General features: G+C 35.3%; 2 protein-coding genes across 3 annotated transcripts; one reads left to right on the top strand and one right to left on the bottom strand.

Annotated features, from left to right (window-relative positions):
- Positions 1-11,812: 11,812 nt before the first annotated feature.
- LOC145159386 (uncharacterized) lies at positions 11,813-15,094 on the top strand. Its single transcript, XM_079078347.1, has 8 exons — positions 11,813-12,178; positions 12,646-12,867; positions 12,999-13,088; positions 13,193-13,351; positions 13,420-13,581; positions 13,649-13,765; positions 13,833-13,949; positions 14,351-15,094. Exons 1-8 carry the CDS (start codon positions 11,903-11,905, stop codon positions 14,870-14,872), a joined length of 1,665 nt encoding a protein of 554 aa, XP_078934473.1. The 5' UTR covers positions 11,813-11,902; the 3' UTR covers positions 14,873-15,094.
- Positions 15,095-15,950: 856 nt separating this feature from the next.
- Positions 15,951-21,901, bottom strand: LOC145159385 (transcription factor GAMYB-like). 2 transcript variants are annotated; one of them, XM_079078346.1, is made up of 4 exons: positions 21,171-21,901; positions 20,203-20,544; positions 17,346-18,213; positions 15,951-16,544 (listed from the first exon to the last, which is right to left on the bottom strand). In XM_079078346.1, the coding sequence occupies exons 2-4, from the start codon at positions 20,542-20,544 to the stop codon at positions 16,249-16,251; spliced, it is 1,506 nt and encodes a 501-aa protein (XP_078934472.1). In that variant the 5' UTR covers positions 21,171-21,901; the 3' UTR covers positions 15,951-16,248. The 2 variants fall into 2 exon arrangements, with proteins under 2 accessions (XP_078934472.1, XP_078934471.1); XM_079078345.1 differs by lacking the exon at positions 21,171-21,901 and having other exon boundaries at positions 20,203-20,550.
- Between the last annotated feature and the right edge of the window lie 1,622 nt (positions 21,902-23,523).

The following is a 23,523-nucleotide window of genomic DNA, read 5'->3' as shown; positions in this document are numbered from 1 at the left end:
ATACTTGGTACCCTGAATATTTACCCTTTAATCGATGTGCCGGTTAACCACACGCGCTCCACTGATACTATGATAAACATTAAGTTACCCTTTGCCTACCTTGTTAAGTCAAGCTAGTGTGCCGGTTAACCACACGCGCTCCACTAACCGACTTAAGCAAAGTGCAAAGTGTAATTTCATGGGTTAGCACCAAATTCACATTTTTCCTAAGTAACTAAGATTGGGAATTTATAAAAGTTTAGTTACTTAGTATTTATCATTAATACTTTTAATTAAGGGAGAATTCTAGTCCTTGTCCTACCCGTTCGGCTAACGACCCTCCACCAGTCAAGGAAGCAGTGGGTGAGAGTGGACACCCATTAAACTGCCATTTTATAGGCAGTAACCTTTTAACCCCCCTTATAGAACGGCTTCGTGAATGAGGCCTACTAACGGTAAGACTGACTTGCTCTTATACATATATATATATTATTAACTTATAATATTATAAAGTATAAGGGTTGAATTTTTAAATTTTAAAATTCTAAGGGCTTAACTTGGAATTAAAGTATTCATAAGGGAAAAAATTTCAAATTCCAAAACTTGAGGGCAAGTTTTGAAACTATTCAAAACTATTTAATTCCATAACTTATGTGTTTAAAGTAGTTTTAATACAAAAAACTCTTCAAGTTCCATAACTTGAGGACAAGTTATGGAAGACTTTAAACTATTAAAAGAATGTAATTTTATGAAATATTTATGAGTTTTATGATTCTTAAATGTGACTTGAGGACAATTTACAAAAACACATTTTAGAATCAACTCTTAGATTAAAATGGATTGAAAACAACAATTTCACATAACTTTTCTATTAATCTAAGCAACTCATAAGAACAAGATAATTCAATCAAACTTTTTCATTTAATTAGACTGACCATTAAACTAATACAAAACATGAATCTATTGACAATTATCTTAGAAATTGGATTAGAATAAACATTACCACATCAAAAACAGGTTTATATGTTCAAAAACAGCTCAGGGTAATGATTCTAGTCCAATTCCAGCCTAAAAAGTCGAAAATATGCTATCAGGGGGTCCTACTCGTCGAGTGTATGAACCTACTCGACGAGTAGGATGAGTTTCCTCATGGACTCGGCGAGTCCATCAGTGGACTCGGCGAGTCTAGTGCCCAAACAGCCCAAAAATCGTTTTTTTCAGCATTTTTCAGCACTTTGCATCAAGTATAATTGAAAACAAGCCTAGGCTCTGATACCACTGTTGGGTTTTGAGCATTCTAACACTCCTAAGTGTACATACAACCCTAAATACCTTGGATTTATGTTTTCTCTATTATACATGCAAATATGAATATTCCAAGGTATTACCCTATCTAGCATACAATCTTTGATACTTGGGTAATAAAACAAGTTTGAAGACATACCTTTTTATGTAGCTTGATTCCTTGATGCTTAAGAGCCGAGTGCCCCAAGTGTGACACCTCAAATGGTTCACACAACATCAAATACACTTGGAATAACTTAGAGAGAAATGAACCACTTCATGAAATCGGCTAGCCCTCACCATACACACATAGTTCTCTCATGGTGGCCGATTTTGACAAGAATAAGATGCTTATATAGTTTGTCACAATTAGGGTTACACCATGTAAACCCTAATTGTCATGGCCTTTCATTTCCATGATCCATGGGTACAAAAACACCATGGAGCATCCTATGGGTTTTAGTCCAACTAGATAATCCATGGAGCATTAGCCCACTATACAAGTATGGATGATTTACACAATCAACCCATATATTTAATTAGTCTCCTTTTGATCACTTAATTTATTCCAAATTAATTCTTGAGCAGTACTAATTAAATAATCTGATTAATATATTAGAACTTATAATATATTACCAAACCTTAAGTGTTATTTCTCTCATTTTAGTCTATCCAAATGCATGATGTCATGCAACCCAAATGGACCATGCCAACCGGGTCAAGTACATACCAAATATAGTTATGGACTTAGACACTAATCCAACAGTTGTGTACTCAACTTCTGCTGACCATTAATATACTTCAACGACTCATGATCCGGGTGCAAAATAAAATGATTTGCACATAAGTAATGGCTCCAATGATCCAATGCTTGAGCAATGGCGAAAAAACTCCTTATCATACGTACAATAATTTAAACGAGCACCTCCAAGATTTTCCAAAAAATAAGAGATAAGCTACTTACCGTGAATGAGAACAACTCATATTCCAATGCCACTCGCATCGCACTCTACCTCGAATGGTTGTGAAAACTCCGGAAGTGCTAAAATCGGATCATCACACAATAACTCCTTCACTTTCGCAAAGGTCTTTTGAGCATTCTCTACCTATGTGAAAGTTCCTTTCTTCAAATAACCTTTGATCAGACTCATAACGGTGCTAAAGTCGTGAATGAACCTCCTATAAAATGAAGCAAGCTCATGAAATGATCAGAGTTCTTAAACAGTAGTAGGAGTAGGCCATGACTTTATTGCTTCGATCTTGGATTGATCCACCGAAACACCATCTTTGGAAACAACATAACCCAATAAAATCACCTTTTCCACCAAGAATGAACATTTTTCCCTTTTCCCGTAAAGATTTTGTGTTTTAAGAGTCCCAAACACCATTTGTAAATGCACCATACGATCTTCTTTGCTTTTTTATATACCAAGATAGCATCAAGGTATACAAAATCTCCCAATAAAAGACTTTAATACTTCGTTTATCAACCTAATAAAAGTACTAGGAGCATTCGTAAGACCAAATAGCATCACCATCTATTCGTACAACCCATGCTTGGTCTTGAAAGGTTCTTCCATTCATCACCTTCTCTCATGCGAATCTAATGATAACCACTTCGCAAGTCAATCTTCGAAAACACCACAAACCCATGTAATTCATCCAACATATCGTCAATTCTAGGAATGGGAAACCTATACTTGATCATTATATCATTCATTGCTCTGCTATCCACAAACATTCGCCATGTTCCATCCTTTTTAGGCACGAGTAAGACCGGAACAGCACATGGACTAAGGCTATCACGAACATAGCCTTTGTTCATTAATTCATTAATTTGCTTTTGCAAATCCTTTGTTTCCTTCAGATTGAAATGATAATCCGCCTTATTTGGTAAAGAAGCACCTAGAATGAGGTCGATCTAACGTTCAATACCGTGGATTGGTGGCCAACCTGGTGGTAAATCAGTTGGGAAAACATCACAAAACTCCACAAGCAATTATGCGATTGGGCCTTCTACTTTCGCATTCACCTCCTCTTTTTGGTATTCATTCCCAACCTCTATCTTTGGGTCTTCTTTCGCAATAGGGATGTAAATCTCCTTCCCCTTGTTGAGAACCTTTTTCACCTCCTTTTCACTAGCCAACATAGTCAAAGTTGGTTTCTTATTATTCATTGATCGCACTTCAGTTGAGGACATAGGTGATATCATGATCTTCTTCCTATTGTCTTTCAGATCATACTCATTACTCCTCCCTTTATGCACCATATCCTTATCGAACTGCCACAGACATCCCAACAGAATATGGCAAGCATCCATTGGAATAACATCAAATAAAATCTCGTCCTTGTATGATCCCATTGTTAGATCAACTCGAACTTGTTTTGTCACCTTTACTTTATTCCCATCGTCTAGCCAATGAAGTGAGTATGGTTTAGGATGGGTTGTTGTAAATAAACCCAATTTCGCAGCCATCTCACTTGAAGCCACGTTTGTAAAACTACCACCATCGATGATCAAGCTACACCATCGATCATTCACACGACATTTAGTATGAAAAAGTTGATCCCTCTGATCGCTATCAACATGTACCACTTGAGTTTGTAAATCCCTAACTACCAACATCGTATCACACTTTGGGACTTCATACTTCTCTTCTTCTTCTTCTCATTCACAAACTTCCTCAGAAACAAAAGTGTAGTCCAAAATTGATTATTCTTCCAATAACTCATTCCGGATCGCAATAGCCTATCTAAGCATCACTACCCTTCTATATGGACTTGAGTTCTGGTAGTGCTCAAACCCCTAACACTCAAAGCAACGAACCCTAGACAGACTTGTTTCTTTATTCGCATTTCTTGTTTTTAGAGTCATTATGGGGCTGTTCGCAACAGTAGGAGTAGCCGTTGCTTTCGCATTCGCTTCTGACTTCACCCAAGGTCTGGTTTTATCCGTCACTCCACTAGAACTTCCCACAAACTTTGTCTTCCCTTGCAATTCTGCCTTCAAACTGAGACTATAAAGCGCGTCAAAATCAAAACAAGGATAAAGTTCCACAACACCTGCCATGTTGTAATTCAACCCACTAGTAAAGCGTGCCATCTTTTGCTCTTCAGACTCCTCAACATCGCCCAAAAATGTTAACTTCTTGAACTCATTGATGTATTCGCCCACGCTTAGCCTTCCTTGCTTCAAATACGCCATCTTCTTATAGGTGGTCGATCTATGATGAGTAAGAACATATCTTTTTTGAAGTTTCTGCTTCAAAGATTCCCAATAAGTGATCTTTTCGTTACCCTCAAGATCCCTTCTATTCTTCAAGCCTTTATACCATAGTGATGCTCCTCCACTCAACTTAAGAACCACATACTTACAACACTTATCATCATCCAACTCCTTAAACTCAAAGATCCGATCGATCTTCCTTTCCCAATCCAAGTAAACTTCGGGATCAACACTACCAATGAACTTAGGCAACTCATTCACCTTGTATTCTTTAGCCACCCTAAACGGTCCACGCCTAGGTTGTCACCTTTCTCCACCGTCTTGCAAACCACGCAAGGCGTTAATGAAATTTGGATCATCAACGTTCATGGTTTCTTGAAGCGACTTCAAAACACAAATAGCAGGATCTATCAATCGAACAAAAATCGAACACACACGTCAGAAAAATCGAAATTTGACACTCCAATACCACTTATGATGCGTGCATGGAGGGATTAATTTCAATAAATTAGAATGAAGCGGAATATCTAAAATTAAAACCAAGAACACGAGAATATTAAATAACTTACGCAACAAGAAATCAACAAAAGATATAAGTGATAAACAATCTAGACCTATATATTAAGTATCAATGAAAACAAATCAAGACCTATCGATTTGAGTTCGTATCAACCTACAAAACGCGATCTAGAATTGAAAAAGACGAGTAAGAAACTCAAAGAACAAGGTTCTTTATTTCGATAATCTAAGCAAAGACATCTATGAAAATGTTCAACTAAGGGCTTTATATAGACTTACAAACGTAAAAAAATAAGGCAACTATAAAATAAAGGAAACTTCAAAAATAAAAAGAAACTACCTTGCAAAGGCTTATTCACGCTAAAAACAAACCAACCATGCCCTAGAACCTTCCAGCTAAACCGACGTATGAGACCATGCAAACTCCATGCACACGTGACTTTTCGCATTTTGAACTTTCGCATCCACACACCAAGACTAGCCTTTCACAGTCACCTTCTTAAACTTCACATTCGCAATGACTCTTCCGGTCGCATCCAACAAGTGACTTCGACTGCGAAAGGTTGCGATTCGCATTTGCATCATCTCCTCCCCCTTTCAAAGGAATTGTCATCGATTCTTCTAATCCATCATCATCAAAATAAGGCGAAAGGTCTCCAACGTTGAATGTGGCATGAACTCCATAGTCACCTGTGTTGGGTTTTAGTTCAAAATTAGTTTCAAAAACTGCAAGATTGCCAAACGGAAAACTTTATTTTAGAACATAACATAAACATTTTATACCCACCAAGGATCATCTTGCAAGCTATAGAAAGTTTAAACACCAACCATATAAAGGATGAAGAAATAACAACCATTGTTGTTCTTTGGGTCCTCTTGGGAGGCTTGGAAGTTGATGAAAAATGTGGAACCTTTGAGACACCAATAATGAATCAACTTGATGTCGAATGCTAGTTCTTTTGTATAGATCTCTTAAGACTCTTAAACTTTATGTCCTCATCAAAATATGAACATAAAGAGAGCAAAAGATGCAAGTAATCTTCAAGTGTTCTTAACAAAATAAGAGAGAATGAGGGAGAACTTAGGAATTTCGAAATTTGCATGTAAAAAGGGACACACAACATGAAAGCCTCTAAGCTAGTTAAGGCGAAGATTCAATCTAAAGGTCCTTAACCATTAATCCCTTTAGACAGGCTTGTCCCCCCATGCTTTCTCCCATACCTATTACTTTTGAATAAATTAACATGAAAGTCATACTCTTGTCTTTTGACTCTTATTTTATAAAAATAATAAAAGGAAGAAGACAAAAGCTCTATATTTTATTAACCAAGTTTATAAAATATAAACTTTAACTTTTTAGTAAAAGACAATATAATTTATCTAGTCCAAAATGTTGTGCGTGACTTATTAATTCATACCATATGAATTAGATATAATGTTACTTGCTAATGAAAATTATTATTTCCTAGAAATAAATAATTTCCAATTTCATTATAAGAGTTTGTTGAATATTTATTAAAATCAATTTATAATAAATAATCAATTATATCAAGTTGTTGTTAGTGTAACCCATTAGTATCATATGTTAATTAGCAATATCATTTTAATATGATTCTTGAGCATACAAGATCTTTCAACCTGGAAGCTCACCTTTGTAGGCATTATCATTAACTCGTCCCATCACCTTGTAAAGACCCTCGACTCTTGGCATCAACTTGTTCTTTCTTTTACTTGGGAAACGTTCCTTCCTCAAGTGTTCCCACACTAAGTCTCCATCAGCAAATACTCGAGGCTTCTTGTTCTCATTCAAATTCTGCTTATAGTTCGCATCCACAGCTTCAATGCGATTACGAATCTTCCCATGCAATTTCATCATTGACTTCAACTTTGCTTCAACATCCTTATGAACTAATTCTTCTTTTGGCAACAGAATTAGATCTAAGGGAAGATATGGATTAACACCGTAGACAACCTCGAATGGTGAGTATCCATATGCGAACATAAGAGATCGACTATAAGCGAACTCAGCATCTGCCAGCTTTACATCCCAATCTTTCTGAGTTTTACTCACTAACCCTCAAAACAATGTTCCCAAGGTCCTATTCGTAACCTTTGTCAATCCATTTGTTTGTGCGTGATTCGAAGTACTAAACAGTAGTTTCGTACCCACTTTCCTCCATAGAATATTCCAAAAATAACTCAAAAATTTTCGAATCTCGATCTGAAATAATAGTCTTTGGAATGCCATGCAAACGAACAATCTCCTTGAAGTATAAATCAGTCACACTACTAGCATCATCAGTTTTGTTGCAAGCAACAAAATGAGACATCTTGGAAAAACGATCCACCACCACCATAATTGCATCCTTACCCTTTTGCGTACGAGATAAAGCAACCACAAAATCCATAGATAAATCTTCCTTAGGATGATTAGGAACCGGCAAAGGAGAGTACAACCCCTGCTTGAACGCAGTCCTGGACATTTGGCATGTCACGCACTTGTTCACGATATTGGTCACGTCCCCTAACATCTTTGGCTAATAAAAATGTTCCTTTAGTATCTCAGAAGTCTTTGTAATACCAAAGTGCCCAGCTATCCATCCACCATGAGCTTTTCGCACCAACAACTCATGAATCGCATGCTTTAGGACGCAAAGTCTATTGCCTTTGAAAAAAAACCTTCTTGCAAAACGAATTCACCTTCAGGTCCACCTGCACATTTTAAAACCAAATCTCCAAAATATATGTCAGTTACATAATAAATTTTCAATGCCTCGAACCCCAAGAATCGAGCATCCAAAGTCACTAATAAAGAATATCACCTCGACAGTGCATCAGCCACCACGTTGCTTTTGCTATCTTTATACTTGGACGGAAAGTGAAAAGATTGCAAAAAATCCACCCACTTAGCATGTTGTGTACTCAACTTCTGCTGACTATTAATATACTTTAATGACTCATGATCTGGGTGCAAAATAAAATGATTTGCACGTAAGTAATGGCTCCAATGATCCAACGCTCGAACAATGGCGTAAAACTCCTTATCATACGTACACTAATTTAATTGAGCACCTCCAAGCTTTTCTAAAAAATAAGCGATAGGCCGCCTACCTTGAATGAGAACAACTCATATTCCAATGACACTCGCATCACACTCTATCTTGAATGGTTGCGAAAATTCAAGAAGTGCTAAAACCGAAGCATCACACAATAACTCCTTCACTTTCGTAAAGGTATTCTGAACATCCTCCCCCATGTGAAAGTTCATTTCTTCAAACAACCTTTGGTCGGACTCCTAATGATGCTAAAGTCGCGAATGAACCTCCTATAAAACGAAGCAAGCCCATGAAATGATTAGACTTCTGAAATAGTAGTAAGAGTAGGCCATGACTTTATTGCTTCGATCTTGGATTGATCCACCAAACGTCATCTTTGGAAACAACATAAACCAAGAAAATCACCTTTTCCACCAAGAACAAACATTTTTCCCTTTTCCCATAAAGCTTTTGTGTTCTAAGAGTCTCAAACACCTTTTGTAAATGCACCATATGGTCTTTTTTGCTTTTGTTATATACCAAGATATCATCAAGGTATACAACTACGAATCTCCCAAGAAAATACTTTAATACTTCGTTTATCAACCTCATAAAAGTACTAGAAGCATTCGTAAGACCAAATAGCATCACCGTCCATTCGTATAACCCATGCTTGGTCTTGAAGGTTGTCTTTCATTCATCACATTCTCTCATGTGAATTTTATGATAACCACTTCGCAAGTCGATCTCCGAAAACACCGCTGACCCATGCAATTCGTCCAACATATCGTCAACTCTAGGAATGGGAAACCTATACTTGATTGTTATATTATTCACTGCTCTGCTATCCATGCACATTCACCATGTTCCATCCTTCTTAGGCACGAGTAAGACCGGAACACACACATGGACTAAGGCTCTCACGAACATAGCCTTTGTTCATTAATTCATCGATTTGCTTTTGAAACTCCTTTGTTTCCTCTGGATTGCAACGATAAGTTGCCTTATTTGGTAAAGAAGCACCTTGAAAGAGGTCGATCTGATGTTCAATACCACGGATTGGTGGCCAACTTGGTGGTAAATCAGTTGGAAAAACATCACAAAACTCCACGAGCAATTCTGCGATTGGGCCTTCTACTTTTGCATTCACCTCCTTTTTTGGGTCTTCATTCGTAGCCTCTATCTTTGGGTCTTCTTTCGCAACAAGGACGTAAATCTCCTCCCCTTGTTGAGAACCTGTTTCACCTCCTTTTCACTAGCGAACATAGTCAAACTTGGTTTCTTATTATTCGTTGATCTCACTTCGGCTGAGGACATAGGTGATATCATGATCTTATTCTCATTGTGTTTCAACTCATACTCATTACTCCTCCCCTTATGCACCATATCCTTATCGAGCTTCCAAGGACATCCCAATAGAATATGGGAAGCATCCATTGGAATAACATCACATAAAATCTCATCCTTGTACGATCCCAATTTTAGACCAACCCGAACTTGTTTTGTCACCTTTACTTTATTCTCATCATCTAGCCAATGAAGTGAGTATGGTTTAAGACGGGTTGTTGTAACTAAACCAAACTTCACAACCATCTCACTTGAAGCCACATTCGTACAACTACCAGCATCGATGATCAAGCTAAACCATCGATCATTCACACGACATTTTAGTATGAAAAATTGATCTCTATGATCGCTATCAACATGTATCACTTGAGTTTGTAAAGCCCTAAGGACCAACATCGTATCGCACTTTGGGGCATCATACTTCTCTTCTTCCTTTTCTCCTTCACAAACTTCCTCATAAACAAAAGTGTCGTCCAAAACTGATTCTTCTTCCAATAACTCATCCCGGATCGCAATAGCCACTCTAAGCGTCACTACCCTTCTGTTTGGACACGCGTTCTTGTAGTGCTCAAACCCTTGATACTTAACGTAATGAACCCTAGACATACTCATTTCTTTATTCGCATTGCTTGTTTTTAGAGTCATAATGGGGTTGTTCGCAACAGTAGAAGTAGCAGTTGCTTTCACATTTGCTTCTGACTTCACCCAAGGCTTAGGTTTATCCATCACTCCACTAGAACCTCCCACAAACTTTGTCTTCCCTTGCAATTTTGCCTTCAAACTGAGACTATAAAGCACGCCAAAATCAAAACAAGTATAAAGTTCCACAACACCTGCTATGTTATAATTCAACCCACTAGTAAAGCGTGCCATCTTTTGCTCTTCAGACTCCTCAACATCCCCAACAATGTCAACTTCTTGAACTCATTGATGTATTCGCCCACGCTTAACCTTCCTTGCTTCAAATACGTCATATTCTTATAGGTGGTCGATCTATGATGAGAAGGAACATATTTTTTTCGAAGTTTCTGCTTTAAAGATTCCCAAGATGTGATCTTTTCTTTACCCTTGCGAGCCCTTCTATGCTTCAAGCCTTCATACCATAGTGATGCTCCTCCACTCAACTTAAGAACCGCATACTTACAACATTTATCATCATCCAACTCCTTAAACTCAAAGATCCGGTTGATCTTTTTTTCCCAATCCAAGTAAACTTCGAGATTAACACCACCAACGAACTTAGGCAACTCATTCACCTTGCATTCTTCAGCCATTCTAAACGGTCAACGCCTAGGTTGCCGCATTTCTCCACCCTCTTGTAAACCATGCAAGGCTTCACGCAAGGTGTTAATGAAATTTAGATCATCAACATTCATGGTTTCTTGAAGCGACTTCCAAACACCAACAACAAGATCTATCAATCGAACAAAAATCGAACATACACGTCAGGAAAATCGAAATTTGACGCTCTGGTACCACTTATGATACGTGTATGGAGGGATTAATTTCAATAATTAAGAATGCAACAGAATATCTAAGATTAAAACCAAGAACACAAGAATATTAAATAACTTGCACAACAAGAAATCAAGAAAAGATAGAAGTGATAAACAATCTAGACCTATAGATTGAGTATCGATGAAAACAAATCAAGACCTATTGATTTGAGTTCATATCAACCTAGAAAATGCGATATAGAATTGACAAAGACGAGTAAGCAACTCAAAGAACAAGGTTCTTTATTTCAATAATCAGTAAGCAAAGACATCTATGAAAATGTTCAACTAAGGGCTTTATATAGCCTTACAAATGGAATAAAATAAGGCAACTATAAAATAAATGAAACTTCAAAAATAAAAATAAACTACCTTGCAAAGGCTGGTTCACACTAAAAACAAACCAAACATGCCCCTAGAACCTTCCAGCTAAACCGACATATGAGACCATGCAAACTCCATGCACACGTAACTTTTCGCATTTTGAACTTTCGCATCCACACACCAAGACTAGTCATTCGCAGTCACCTTCCCAAACTTCGCATTCACAATGACTCTTCCGGTTGCATCCAACAAGTGATTTAGACTGCGAAAGGTTGCGATTCGCATTCGCATTGCTGTCTGTTAGAAAATTTACATAAATGATCCATATGTTTCACAAAATATAACAATGTTCTTTATTTTTCACAAAATTATAGAAATAATCCATGCAAAAATCAAAATTACAAAAAATATCCCTATATTTCACAAAACTAAAAAAAATCATCACCATCTAATAACAAATTTAAATATTCCCTATATAAAAAAGTTTAAGAAATTATATCAAAAATATAAGTTTTAATAATTCCAAATTCAATACACCCTACTACTTTTTCCGTAAATATAAATACAGATAATTTAAATGGTATAGAAACTCGGTAGGAACGTTGAAAACCTACGGATACGAGGCGGCAACGAGGGTTAGGGTTTCTCTAAAATTCCAATCGCAGCATACCTTCTAACTCGCCTTCTAAACCATGGGTAAATCGCCAAGGAAGAAGCCAAGACTGCCAAAAGCAAACCCTAAAGCCGATGAAGGACCAAAGTCTGATCCTGCCTCGATTATTCTCAGCAGCGACGACGAGGCCGATGATGACCTAAGCTTGAAAATCGTAGAAAAAGCAATGTTACGAGCCTGTGGTAATGACACCAATACTAATCCTTCATCTTCTTCAAAGCCTGAAGAAATTACCACAGAAGTGAAGAAAATAATAAGGAAGAGGAAAGAGAAGATGGGGGCGCGAGACAATGCTGTAAGCAGTTCGAATTCAATTGAAAATTTGAGCTTTTCTATGTTCGATATTTTTCCATTTTGTTTTCACCGTCTATTTGTGTCAAAGCATCCATAAAATTGCGAAAAGGCAACGATGTACATGTTATTGTGCATAAATTTAATGACGGACTTCCTTTATTTCGGTCATTTGGAATCCACTTTATTTGTTTCCTTTCACGAAGCAAAGAGATTTGAATGATGGGTTTGTTTCAACTAACCTCTGCCTCGATTCCAATTGAAAATTTACACGAATTGATGTCTCCAGACACCGCCTTAAAGATTATTAATAGTAGGAAGTATCTTTTTTTGAGTAATAATTAGTTATTTACACTGGAGCGACTGGGCAAGTGTGGATAGCATAGTTGAAAGTTTTTGTTTGTTCACAAAAATCAGCTGCATGGTGGTGGCCTTGATGTAAATTTAAATCTTTCTTTTGATTGTAATTAGGTTGAAGACCCAAAGTCTGATTCTGCCCCAATATTTCTCAGCAGCAATGATGATGCCGATAATGACCTAAGCTTGAAAGCCGTTGAAAAAGAAATGTTAAGTAATGAAACCAATACTAATCCTTCAGCATCTTCTTCAAAGCCCGAAGAAAATCTCACAGAAATGAAGAAAAAGAGGAAGAAGAGGAAGGAGAGAAAGAAGGAGAAGATGGAAGACAATGCTGTAAGCAGTTTAAATTCAATTGAATATTATGATTTTTTTTTCCTCCTCACTGGATAAAGTAGGCAAAATTGTACAAATTTCAGGTGCATTGTGGTTGTCAAAAATTTATAAGATATTTTTGATTGTAACAGGTTGAAGACGTGGAACCAAAAGATAGTGATGTAACATTGGAGACAAACCCTGCAGAGAAATCTGATAATATTGTGCTGCGAAAGCTTCTTGTAGGTCTAATGAATAATACATTAAAAAAAAAAGTAAAATAAATCTGTTGCAATTATGAGTGTGAGGTCTGATATTTTTTAATAGTTTATTTATATATTCACAGAGGGGACCAAGGTATTTTGATCCTCCAGATAACAACTGGGGAAATTGCTATAATTGTGGTGAAGGTGGTCATATAAGTGCAAACTGTACATCAGCTAGACGCAAGAAGCCTTGTTTTGTTTGTGGGAGTTTTGACCACAATGTGAAGCAGTGCAACAAGGTTAGGATGTGTAGTTAAATTAAAGTGTATGATGTTGTAGTTGGGTCTTATTATTTTCTTTTTGTCAGGGGAAAGATTGCTTCATTTGCAAGAAAGGTGGCCACCGTGCGAAAGATTGCCCTGAGAAATCCATTGGGGGATATCAAAATGCTAAAATATGTTTGAAATGTGGTGATTCAGGGCATGAAATGTTCTCATGCAAGAGTGCATATTCTCCAGATGACCTCAAGGTCAGTTATGTTTCATACTATATATATTATATATTATATGTTCTGTTGACACTGTTGTTTTTATCAGGAAATACAATGCTATGTTTGCAAGTGCTTTGGGCATCTTTGTTGTGTGAACAATAGAAATGGTGGGCCGAGAGAGGTTTCTTGTTATAGATGTGGTCAGTTGGGCCATAACGGTTGGGTAAGTCCTTTGTAAAAAAGAAAAGTTTTCTTGAAAAATTTGTATATAATTGTTAAATTTTGTACAGGAATGTGCAAGAGTTCATGCAGAAACAACCAGTAATGGGACTGGGACTCCTAGTTCTTGCTACAAGTGCGGTCGGGAAGGCCATTTGGCACGTAAATGCACTACTACTTCTACTAAGGTATTATTTGTTTTTTCTTATCCATTCAAAACCAGATATCCCACGTTTTAAGATAGTGGATTTTGATATTTGAAATTTTCTAATTTTAATACCGGATGCCAAGTTTTCAACATTCGACAATTTTGGATAAGTAAATTACATCTTTATTAAAGATTTGAAGCCAACGGATTCGAACCAAGTTATCCTTTTTATACTCAAAAAGTTTATATGTATAAAGAAAAAATTCATTAGAAATGTACCTCCAATAAGTGTCTGCAACTGTTCCATTGTGTCTGTATAATTATAATAAAATGAATATGTTATAAATTTTCAGATAATCCGAATCTCCATATTTTGCATCGGATTCTTGGATTAATATACTAACATTAAGTTGCTTTATTTATGTGTTGGGGTTTTTTCAGAAGGAAAAGAGGAAAAACGAGTACTCAAGTCCTAGGAAGAGTCAGTCTCATTCGAGGGATAACCATGTAGGAGCCCGGTCCGTTTCTCATGATTTAGGTAACCCACGTAAAAAGAATAAAACACAATTTGGGCAGTCAACTTCATCTCATTCTCAACTTAATAATAACAAGCGAAGGAGTAGTAGTAATAGTAATAGTAATAGTAGGGGTGGCTGGACAACTGAAGACCCCGGTGAATGGGGATCTCCTCCTCCTCCTAAGTTTCAAGATAGGTACAAGTCCAATGATAGATCACATACCTATAATAATAATAATAATGGTAGTGGTAGTGGTAGTGGTTATAATTCAGGCTATCATAGCAATAGCAACAGCAACAGCAACAGTCATGGACGAAAACTTCATTATGAAACTTCTAATGGATCATATCATCATCAACACACCCACAGCCACAGGTATTCAGCATCAAGATTTGGGAATTCCAGTAATCTTGGAAAAAGGGATTATAATACGTGGGATTATTAGTTTAGTTGCGTATTGCTTTTGCATGCTATTTGCTAAGCGCAATCCTCTACACTTGGGCTCTGTTTGTTATGTATGGCAATTGATGATACATACATAGGATAGAAGGAATTGTACTGTGTTTGGTATTCATTGGGTTGGTCTACTGACACCCCTTTCAAGAATCAAGCCAGCATCTGATTGCTGTTATATCTTTTAGCAAAATTTTTCTTCTTTTCATTTTAATTTTTGCTGGTATTCTTTCAGATTCTGGAAAGGGATATTTTTACATTTTTTTTTTCTTTCTTTCTTTCTTGTTCCAAAGGTAAGAAGTTCGGAATTTATAAGCATGTTGGATATGGTCTCACTCTCACCTTTTTTGTTTTACGACATTGTCATTTACCTTTCTAATGGGGGTGCCGTTTACCATTTTTATATATTTGTTTTTTCTCCTTTTTCTACTCTTCAGTTTAATCGAAAGAGTGAATTACATAAGCCCTTTGGTAGCATTTCTATTTCGTACTAAGCTTGATCATTATCACTTTAACATTACAACACACCAAAAGTGGTGCTCCATAGTAATACTAACACATTATAACCCCGATCCAGGAAATCATATTTTTAAATGGGTGCTGCAGCTCTCGTTTTGGGCGATATGCTAAGACATCAAACTACACCAATGTCTCCTTACCAACTTCTAATTGAAAACCCGAAACCCTAAACTACACCTCCCATACGGAGAAGCCAATGCTTACTTTTATTCTTTTTCATTCTATCCAATTATAACAATATCATCCAATCAAATAAGAAATTATTACGTAGATTTTTTAAAATAATGACAAAGTAAAAGATACGATGTTATAATGGACATATTTTTCAAAGTAAAATTATTTCAAAAATATAATACAATCCTACAATAGAAAGAAATGAAAATAAAATGTCACAACACTCTTTAAATTCTACTATATTAATACACACCTTTATCAACCACCACAAGCCTTGAACCATCGACAACACTTTCAAATAACTATTTTTTTTCTTTTTAATCTCCAACTCCAAAACATGTTAAAAAAAATACAATTCAAAAAGCCAAATAAGATAATAAGATGATATTTCACTCCATTTCCTCACAATGATAAAGATTGGATAGCACAATGGGTGTGAATACAATATATTTCCAATATCCAGTTGTAAAATTGTTAGGGAACACATTATCGATGAACATTTTTAGTGGAAATATAGGCAAAACAAGTCTATAACATGAGAAAGTCAAATCAAAGGTAGTAGAAACAACAAAGGACCAAGGGTCTGAGGTCTAATCAACATTTAACCAAATAAGATCCTCATAATGAATCCATACCAGAAAATTTTCAAAGTAATTAACAGATTTCATCTTCTCATCAAACATCAAAGGGTGAAGAAGGCCCAGGCACAGACATGTGGTTGGAGGCGTTGCAAAAATCATCAGGAAAAAGTGCACCGAGAGGGTCGATTAGCAGCCCACAATGGTCTTTGTTTGAAGTGGAAGTGGAACCACCACCACCACCACCACCACCAAACCAGGGGGAGTCCAGAAGCAAATCTGGCCTGCAATACTTCATCATCATCATCTCATTGTCATTGTCATTGTCTTCTCTCTCTGATTGCTTACCACCAGTTTCATCTGCTGCTGCTGCTGCTTCTGCTTCCTGTTTCACTTCACACCCACATAAAACACACCACACAAAACAAATTTCATCAAACCAATCAATCATATTTATTAGAACTAACTAACTAACTAACTAACTCATATCTTATTGAGTGGCGTAAATCGGCTAAATGCAAGAAATAGCAACCTGCTTTCCATTTATTTGTGTAGTATCCTACTTTCACATCACAGACGAAAAATAAATAAAAGGGAATTTCATCAAAAGAATAAGGCTAGTCTTGAACAATTCATATTGATTGTTGTTCTAAATGATACACTTATTTGAAAGTGTTGCACAAAAAAGGGCTAAATGCAACCTACTTTCCCTCATTTGTCCATTATACTTTGATTTTTTTTTTCCCGTTATAAGGCACTGTACTTGATAAAATCCACCGAATTATAGCATTATGCTTTAAATCTTTTTCCCTTATAAGGCAGGCAGGCATTGTACTCTGAAAAAATCTATGCAGTTATAATATTGTGCTCTCAACCTTTGTCTCATTAAGATATTGTACTTTGAAAAATCCACCCGTTTCTACTAGCAATAAAAATTGCTTCCTATTTGAATGGCATTGTATAAGCGGATAGATTTTTCAATGTATACTGACGTAACAGAAAGAAATAAAAGTATGTTGCTAATTTGTTGCATCTAACCCTAAATAAAAAATTTAAAGACTTCCAACAGCAATTAGCATTGAGTTGATATATATATATATATATATATATATATATATATATATATATATATATATATATATATATATATATATATATATAGAAAGAAATGAAGGTAGGATGGTAATATATCACCTGAAATGGCCTCGAGGGATTGATCATGATGTTCATCGAGTGAGGTATGAGGAGTATATTCACTGAAGACGGATGCAGCAGAATGACCCAAGGGTGACATCGGGTCCCCATAAGCTTCCCAGTCATCATCATTATCATCAGAGGAACAGGCAGCAGCAGCATCATTGGAATTGCAATTGGAATTCTTTGAATTTGAGGTTTTCAAAGTTTGTGACTCGTAGAGCACGGCTTCCAACAAACCGCTGTTCCTATTATCCGACTTTTGATGACCAATCAGAGCAGATTGGATCAAAGTATCGATAGATTCAAGGGAAGGCAGCGGGGAAGAAGGTGCACCACAGCTACCCATTTGGGTAGAAGAATATTGGAGTGAAGGGAGCTCCATCTTCGTGGCCCATGAAATGGGATCAGAAGAAGAAGAAGTGTTGCCATTTAAAAAGGCATGGCTGCCTGAATCTTCATATAGAAAAATATCATTCAAACCACCACCATCATAGATGGGATATGGATCGGATCTTCTGATTCTTTTGGGAGGATGTGAAATCGGGAATAGGAAATTGGATCCGAGGAGGGTATTTCCGGGAATATCGAGAAAATTATCCAGGAGGCTTGGGGCAAATAACTCATGGCTTAATCCTAAATTCTTGAACTCCACTGCTGGGATTTGGAAGTTGTTATTTGGCAAGATTTCGGGATGTGATGATGATATATCTCCGTTTGGGAATGTGCCCATGTTTTGGGATTGTGTGTTGTCGTTTAGTGTTTGGAGGCATACGTCTGGAGGGTAAATCGGTAAACCCGCACGCTGCCGTCTCTTGGTTCTTGTGTTCCAGAAATTCTTGATTTCATTATCTGTACGTCCGGGTAACTGATAACAAAAACCAATCACCATTTTATTACTATAATTAAACTTACATAATTTCACTTCAATTACAAATATACACAACTTCTGCATTTCGCATGCTTTCATTTTTTGTCCCCCTAATTAGCAAGAAACAGCAACATACTTTCATTTAAATGTTCAGCAACTACTTAACTCTCTTTATCACCATAATTAGCTTTAAACATGCCCAAATACTAGCTTCTTCTTAATCTTCTTCTTATTCTCAAACTTCATCCACTAACAGGACTCAAGTTTTTCCTCATAAACTTTCTATCAATCTACAACTAACTTCTTCAAGGTTTTATACTACTTCACTAATTGCCTACAGGAAGTGTTGTCAAAATAAATTATTTCTTTCTGGAGGAAGTGCTTAATGAACAAATGTTTTATCTTTCGGCTGAATAAATAGTCAGCATTAGTGCTCAATGAAAAATGATTGTCTACTTGGTAACCAACAAAGAAATTATTAATTTATAAAAATACTTCAATACTTTCTTTATATAAATAATGACAAGTCATGATCTTAAATATTTGATAGAACTAATTATGAATGTTTCAAATAATTAAATACAACATATTTGACATAAATAGTAATAAACAAATAACAATCTGACTCATCAATTTCTAAGTTTCCAAGTTCAAGGTCATATAAATTTACACTTTATCACATACTTGAGGAATTGGATGGGAGAAATAAATGAGGGAAAATTTGTAGAAGCTTAGGACTTAATGAGGAGACTCTCATTTCCCTGATTTTCTCTATTAAGTAAAAAAGAAACGTTAATGTATAGCTTCCTCCTCATTAAGTTTATTAAGTCAAAAAGAAACACACCTTAGATACCCTACTTTCAAGCATTCCTATCTTAGCAAGGATGTCAAGAACATACTTTGTTTGACAAAGAAGATGCCATTTCAAGATTTGGTTACCTTAATGCTTAACAAGTACTTGAATTACTACTAAAGATATACTGAAAACAAAGATATATGCCTAAGAAAACGTCTTTGAAAGTTACATAAACTTCATGAAAGCATGCTTCTTAAATCTTTTCCATGCAACCTTTCTGTCTTCTTACCTGCTAACTTATTCGAATCCGTAGACATTGTATACAAGATAATAGAGCATACTGATATGTTAAGGGCATTGAACCTTCATATGCAAAGGTAACATATTTCATTGTGCCCCTGCTCCGAAGCATAAAAGCAAATATGATATAACAAAAGCATCACTTTTGCTTTCTCATAAAAGTAAAAGTGCCAAGAGGGAAATCCATACTCTATCGGATTTCCCCCCATGTGATGTGGGTATGTCCAAGGATCTTACTTATGGAATCTCCTTAGGTATTTTACCTTTGCATATTATAACATAGGTCATAACTCATAAGCAAGCATCTAATCAACTCCACTATAAGTTAGAACAATTCAACAATTGTCAGCCACAATAAAAAATAATATATCCAGAAAGTTCTAACTATGCATAATCTGTTTTCCATTAACCTTGATTTATCATATAGCAAGACCAACTCAAGGGGAATACTTGAAATTATGCACAGACGTATATAATCATTCAGCTCATGGAACAGGTCAGAATGTGTATGGTGGAAAGAAATAAAACTAAAACAGAACATCAAACATGAGACCTACTATTGGCAAACTTATTTCTCAGATTTTCTTAGAATCTTTTTCTCAAGTGCTGAAGACATATGCTTAGTAGGATGTCTTTGTATGTATATGATATGATATTAAATGTGTGTATGTATGCATGTATACTTACAAATGTGGACTTATTGTGAAGAAAATTCAAAAGAAAGCAAGGAATAAGTTTGGACATGCAAACACACACACATATGCAGCATGTATAAACATACAATATCAATTTACATTCACAAAAGAGGAAAAAAAAAGGAAGGACTGGAATTAAAAAAAGAAAAAAAAATAAAAAAATAAAAATTGGGAAGCAAAGTAGAGGAGTATAACCTCAATAGCCATGCGTGCCCATTTGTTGCCCATTTTAGCATGGAGTTCAATGATGCGGCGTTCCTCCTCTGGTGTAAAGGCACCTTTTTTGAGATCAGGTCTTAAGTGATTTGCCCACCTTAAACGACAGCTTTTACCACAACGAGAAAGCCCAGAGTGCTTCTGAACAGCATTCCAATTCCCCTCTCCGTTTTTGTTCACATAATCCACCAAAATTGCATCTTCAGCAGATGTCCATGGACCTTTCTTCAGTGTCCCATTTCCTATCATGTTTCTTTCACTGCTGGCTTCATCATTCGGTGAATTCATTCTCTCCTCACTTTCACTTGTCATGTTGCTCATCTTCATAACACACACACACAACCAAACAAACATATAGCTATCTATCAGCAGGGTGGAACTGTGGATATGGAAAAATCTTTCCAAACTTTTTAAAGGTGTAATAAAGTATGCAGGAGATTTCGTTTTACAACTTCTTCTGCAGCTTCAAGTTATAATAATCACTTTTGATAGAATATGAATTCATCATGCCAGGATTGAATGCACAACAGATTTCTTTAAAACAATATCTAAAACCCACAATTGCCTCTGAAAACTGAATAAAAATTGGCAAAAATAATCCAGCATCAAGTAAGAAATGGACCTATCACCTATCTATCATGTAGATGCTCTTCACCTCACCCCAAATCCCACAAAAAACAGTAGCATACAGCTTCATTTTTCTAACATCAAAAATCACTTCCAATTTACCATATAAAGCAATTAAACTACTCTATCAAACCCACATGAATAATATTAATAACTTTGCTTAGTCTCCATTAATACGCTTCCTGATATTTAATATCATAATAAATAAATAAAGACCGGAAGAATCGAGCTTACTATAAGTGAATAAACTCACTCGCACAGTTTTACATCCATAAGAAGGAAAAAAAAATCTGAAATTGAAAGGCAAGCGAGGGTTTTACCTTAACGAAGAACGCTAGATTGCTGAAGAAATATCAATTCCTCGTCATTGGACAAACAATAAATGGTGGACTGATAGAAACTGTAAATTGAATTCAATCTAATAAGCAAAAAAAGAAACGCAACTAACAGCTAAAGCCACAAACTTCGCTGGAACTACGATGAATTCAATATCAAACTAAAATCCTCAATTCCAACACTTGATTGCTGAATTCAAATCTGGTAGTAGCTAAAATACCGTAAAAAAAATCTATATATCTCCTAATAATAGACCCATATGCAGATCTAGTTGAAATCAAAAGCAAACGGAATGGGACAATCGAAAATCAAAAAGAAAAAAAAAAGAAAAAAATAATAAGAAGAAGAAGAACAAGAGGAACACCAATGTCAAAGTGAATGGTTTGAGGAAAGGGATACAGGATTAATTCGTTTCTCAGACCCTAGCCGTGATCAGTAAAGAAAAAGACCGAGGATCCAATCATAGAATTTTTCAAGGCTTACACTTATACATACACATATATACAGATTTCATCAACATTTGGGATTCAAAAATAAAAATTAAAAAAAATAAGAGAGAGAGAGAGAGAGAGAGAGAGAGAGAGAGAGAGGCGTAAAGGGCTATGAGAAGAAGCAATGTTGGAATGCAGAGAGAGAGAGAGAGAGAGAGAGAGAGAGAGAGAGAGAGGAAAAATAGGAGATAGACGAGGATGGAGTACCAGCTTCGCCTACTCCCTCAGGTTACTTTTAGAGTTTTAAACCTTCTTTTATTACTACTTTCTTTATTAATGCTTTACTTTACATGTGTCACATCTTTAGTCCCTCAACTATTATACTTCGTCTTTTTTGCTTTCAAGTTCTAGTAGATTAACGCCATCTAAACAGGCTTAAACATATATAAAGAAAACAATATATATATATATATATATATATATATATATATATATATATATATATATATATATATATATATATATAATTAAAAGGATATTATTGTTTTAATAATAACTTTTGTAACCATAATCTAGTATATTATTTATATTTGAAATTAAAAATTAACAAATATATATATAAACGAATCAAACCAATATAAATATCTTGTCTATTTTAACTTTTTACTTTTTATTGGTAGAGTCGATTTTTATAAATAATAAGATTGAACCAAAAGAATAAAATTATCCTTACAATTTGAATTTTTTTGTGGACTCGATTTATTTATTTATTTTAATATATATATATATATATATATATATATATATATATATATATATATATATATATATATATATGGTGAGGTTCAGTAGAAGACCATAATTAACCAAGAAACCAATCTTTTTTTCAACTTTTAGAATTTATTTTTTATCAAAAAAAAACAAAAACTAAAAATACAGAAATTCATAACTTTTTATCTTTTTTCCAATGATATCAAATTCGATAATTTTTTTTTCGTCAAATTCACAATGTGAATCTTTGAAAATTCACAATGTGAATTTAAATTTACACGGTGAATCCGAAAAATATATTTAACATTCACAATGTTAAGTTATGAATTTAGATATTTTTAGTTTTTTTTTTCGATAAAAAATAAGCTCTAGAACTTAAAAAAAAAGATTTTGTTCCTTGGAGAACCAATAATTATGGTTCTCTATTGAAGTTTTCTATATATATATATATATATATAAACAAAAGAACTTTATATTAGTTATCATCATACAACGAGTGAGATGACAAACGGACAACAAACAATGCCGCTAAGCCTTTTTGTATGGTAAAGCTAATTCTATTGAAGATTACATCCATAAATCTAGGAGATATAACATTGTTATACATGATCCGTTGTACTCTATTAAGAAGCTTCACCGCATCCGGCGCGACGAAACCAAACATATCAAATACAAATGGTATGAACACGTGTTGATTTCCATGCACGATTTCTCATGTTTGGTGACTTTGTCTGTAACAACTTTTAAAAGAGTCTGTCCCGCTACAAAAAGATTGTGCCTAAATTTTAATATTGTATTACGAAAGTAAATAAAAACTTAAAACACCTCAAAATTCCATATAATAATTTCAAAATTTACATACGAAAATATCGGATATAAATCCAACTTTAAACAAATTCGAAAAAAGTTTTGCTTGTAATTTACAAGAACGCATTAACATTATAAGCCTTGTAGACGTAAAATTATGTATTTTTCTAATTAGCTTTGGTCATCCCTTGTTTTACTTGGTAAAATAGTCTCTATTTTGTGTGACTCGTTCGTTTATATTTCATATTGGTCACAAACATATCATTAAATTACAAACGTGACCCCTACAAAATATCACCAAACATTTAATTTGTTGTAGTTTGGATTT

Source organism: Lactuca virosa, chromosome 2, assembly GCF_052849685.1.
Source record: "Lactuca virosa cultivar CGN04683 chromosome 2, Lactuca_virosa_CGN04683_v6, whole genome shotgun sequence".
In the NCBI taxonomy this organism is placed as follows: Eukaryota; Viridiplantae; Streptophyta; class Magnoliopsida; order Asterales; family Asteraceae; genus Lactuca; species Lactuca virosa.
Note: the sequence above shows the minus strand (reverse complement) of the source record. Positions and strands in the feature narration are given on the sequence as shown.

Excerpts from the sequence above, each read along its gene's own strand:
- LOC145159386 (XM_079078347.1), top strand. The coding sequence starts at position 11,903 with ATGGGTAAATCGCCAAGGAAGAAGCCAAGACTGCCAAAAGCAAACCCT. Across the intron at positions 12,868-12,998 it reads AGAAGATGGAAGACAATGCT|GTTGAAGACGTGGAACCAAA; the intron begins GTAAGCAGTTTA and ends TGATTGTAACAG. Across the intron at positions 13,766-13,832 it reads AGTTGGGCCATAACGGTTGG|GAATGTGCAAGAGTTCATGC; the intron begins GTAAGTCCTTTG and ends AATTTTGTACAG.
- LOC145159385 (XM_079078345.1), bottom strand. The coding sequence starts at position 20,550 with ATGAAGATGAGCAACATGACAAGTGAAAGTGAGGAGAGAATGAATTCA. Across the intron at positions 18,214-20,202 it reads GGGCACGCATGGCTATTGAG|TTACCCGGACGTACAGATAA; the intron begins GTTATACTCCTC and ends TTTTGTTATCAG. Across the intron at positions 16,545-17,345 it reads ATCCCTCGAGGCCATTTCAG|TGAAACAGGAAGCAGAAGCA; the intron begins GTGATATATTAC and ends GTGGGTGTGAAG.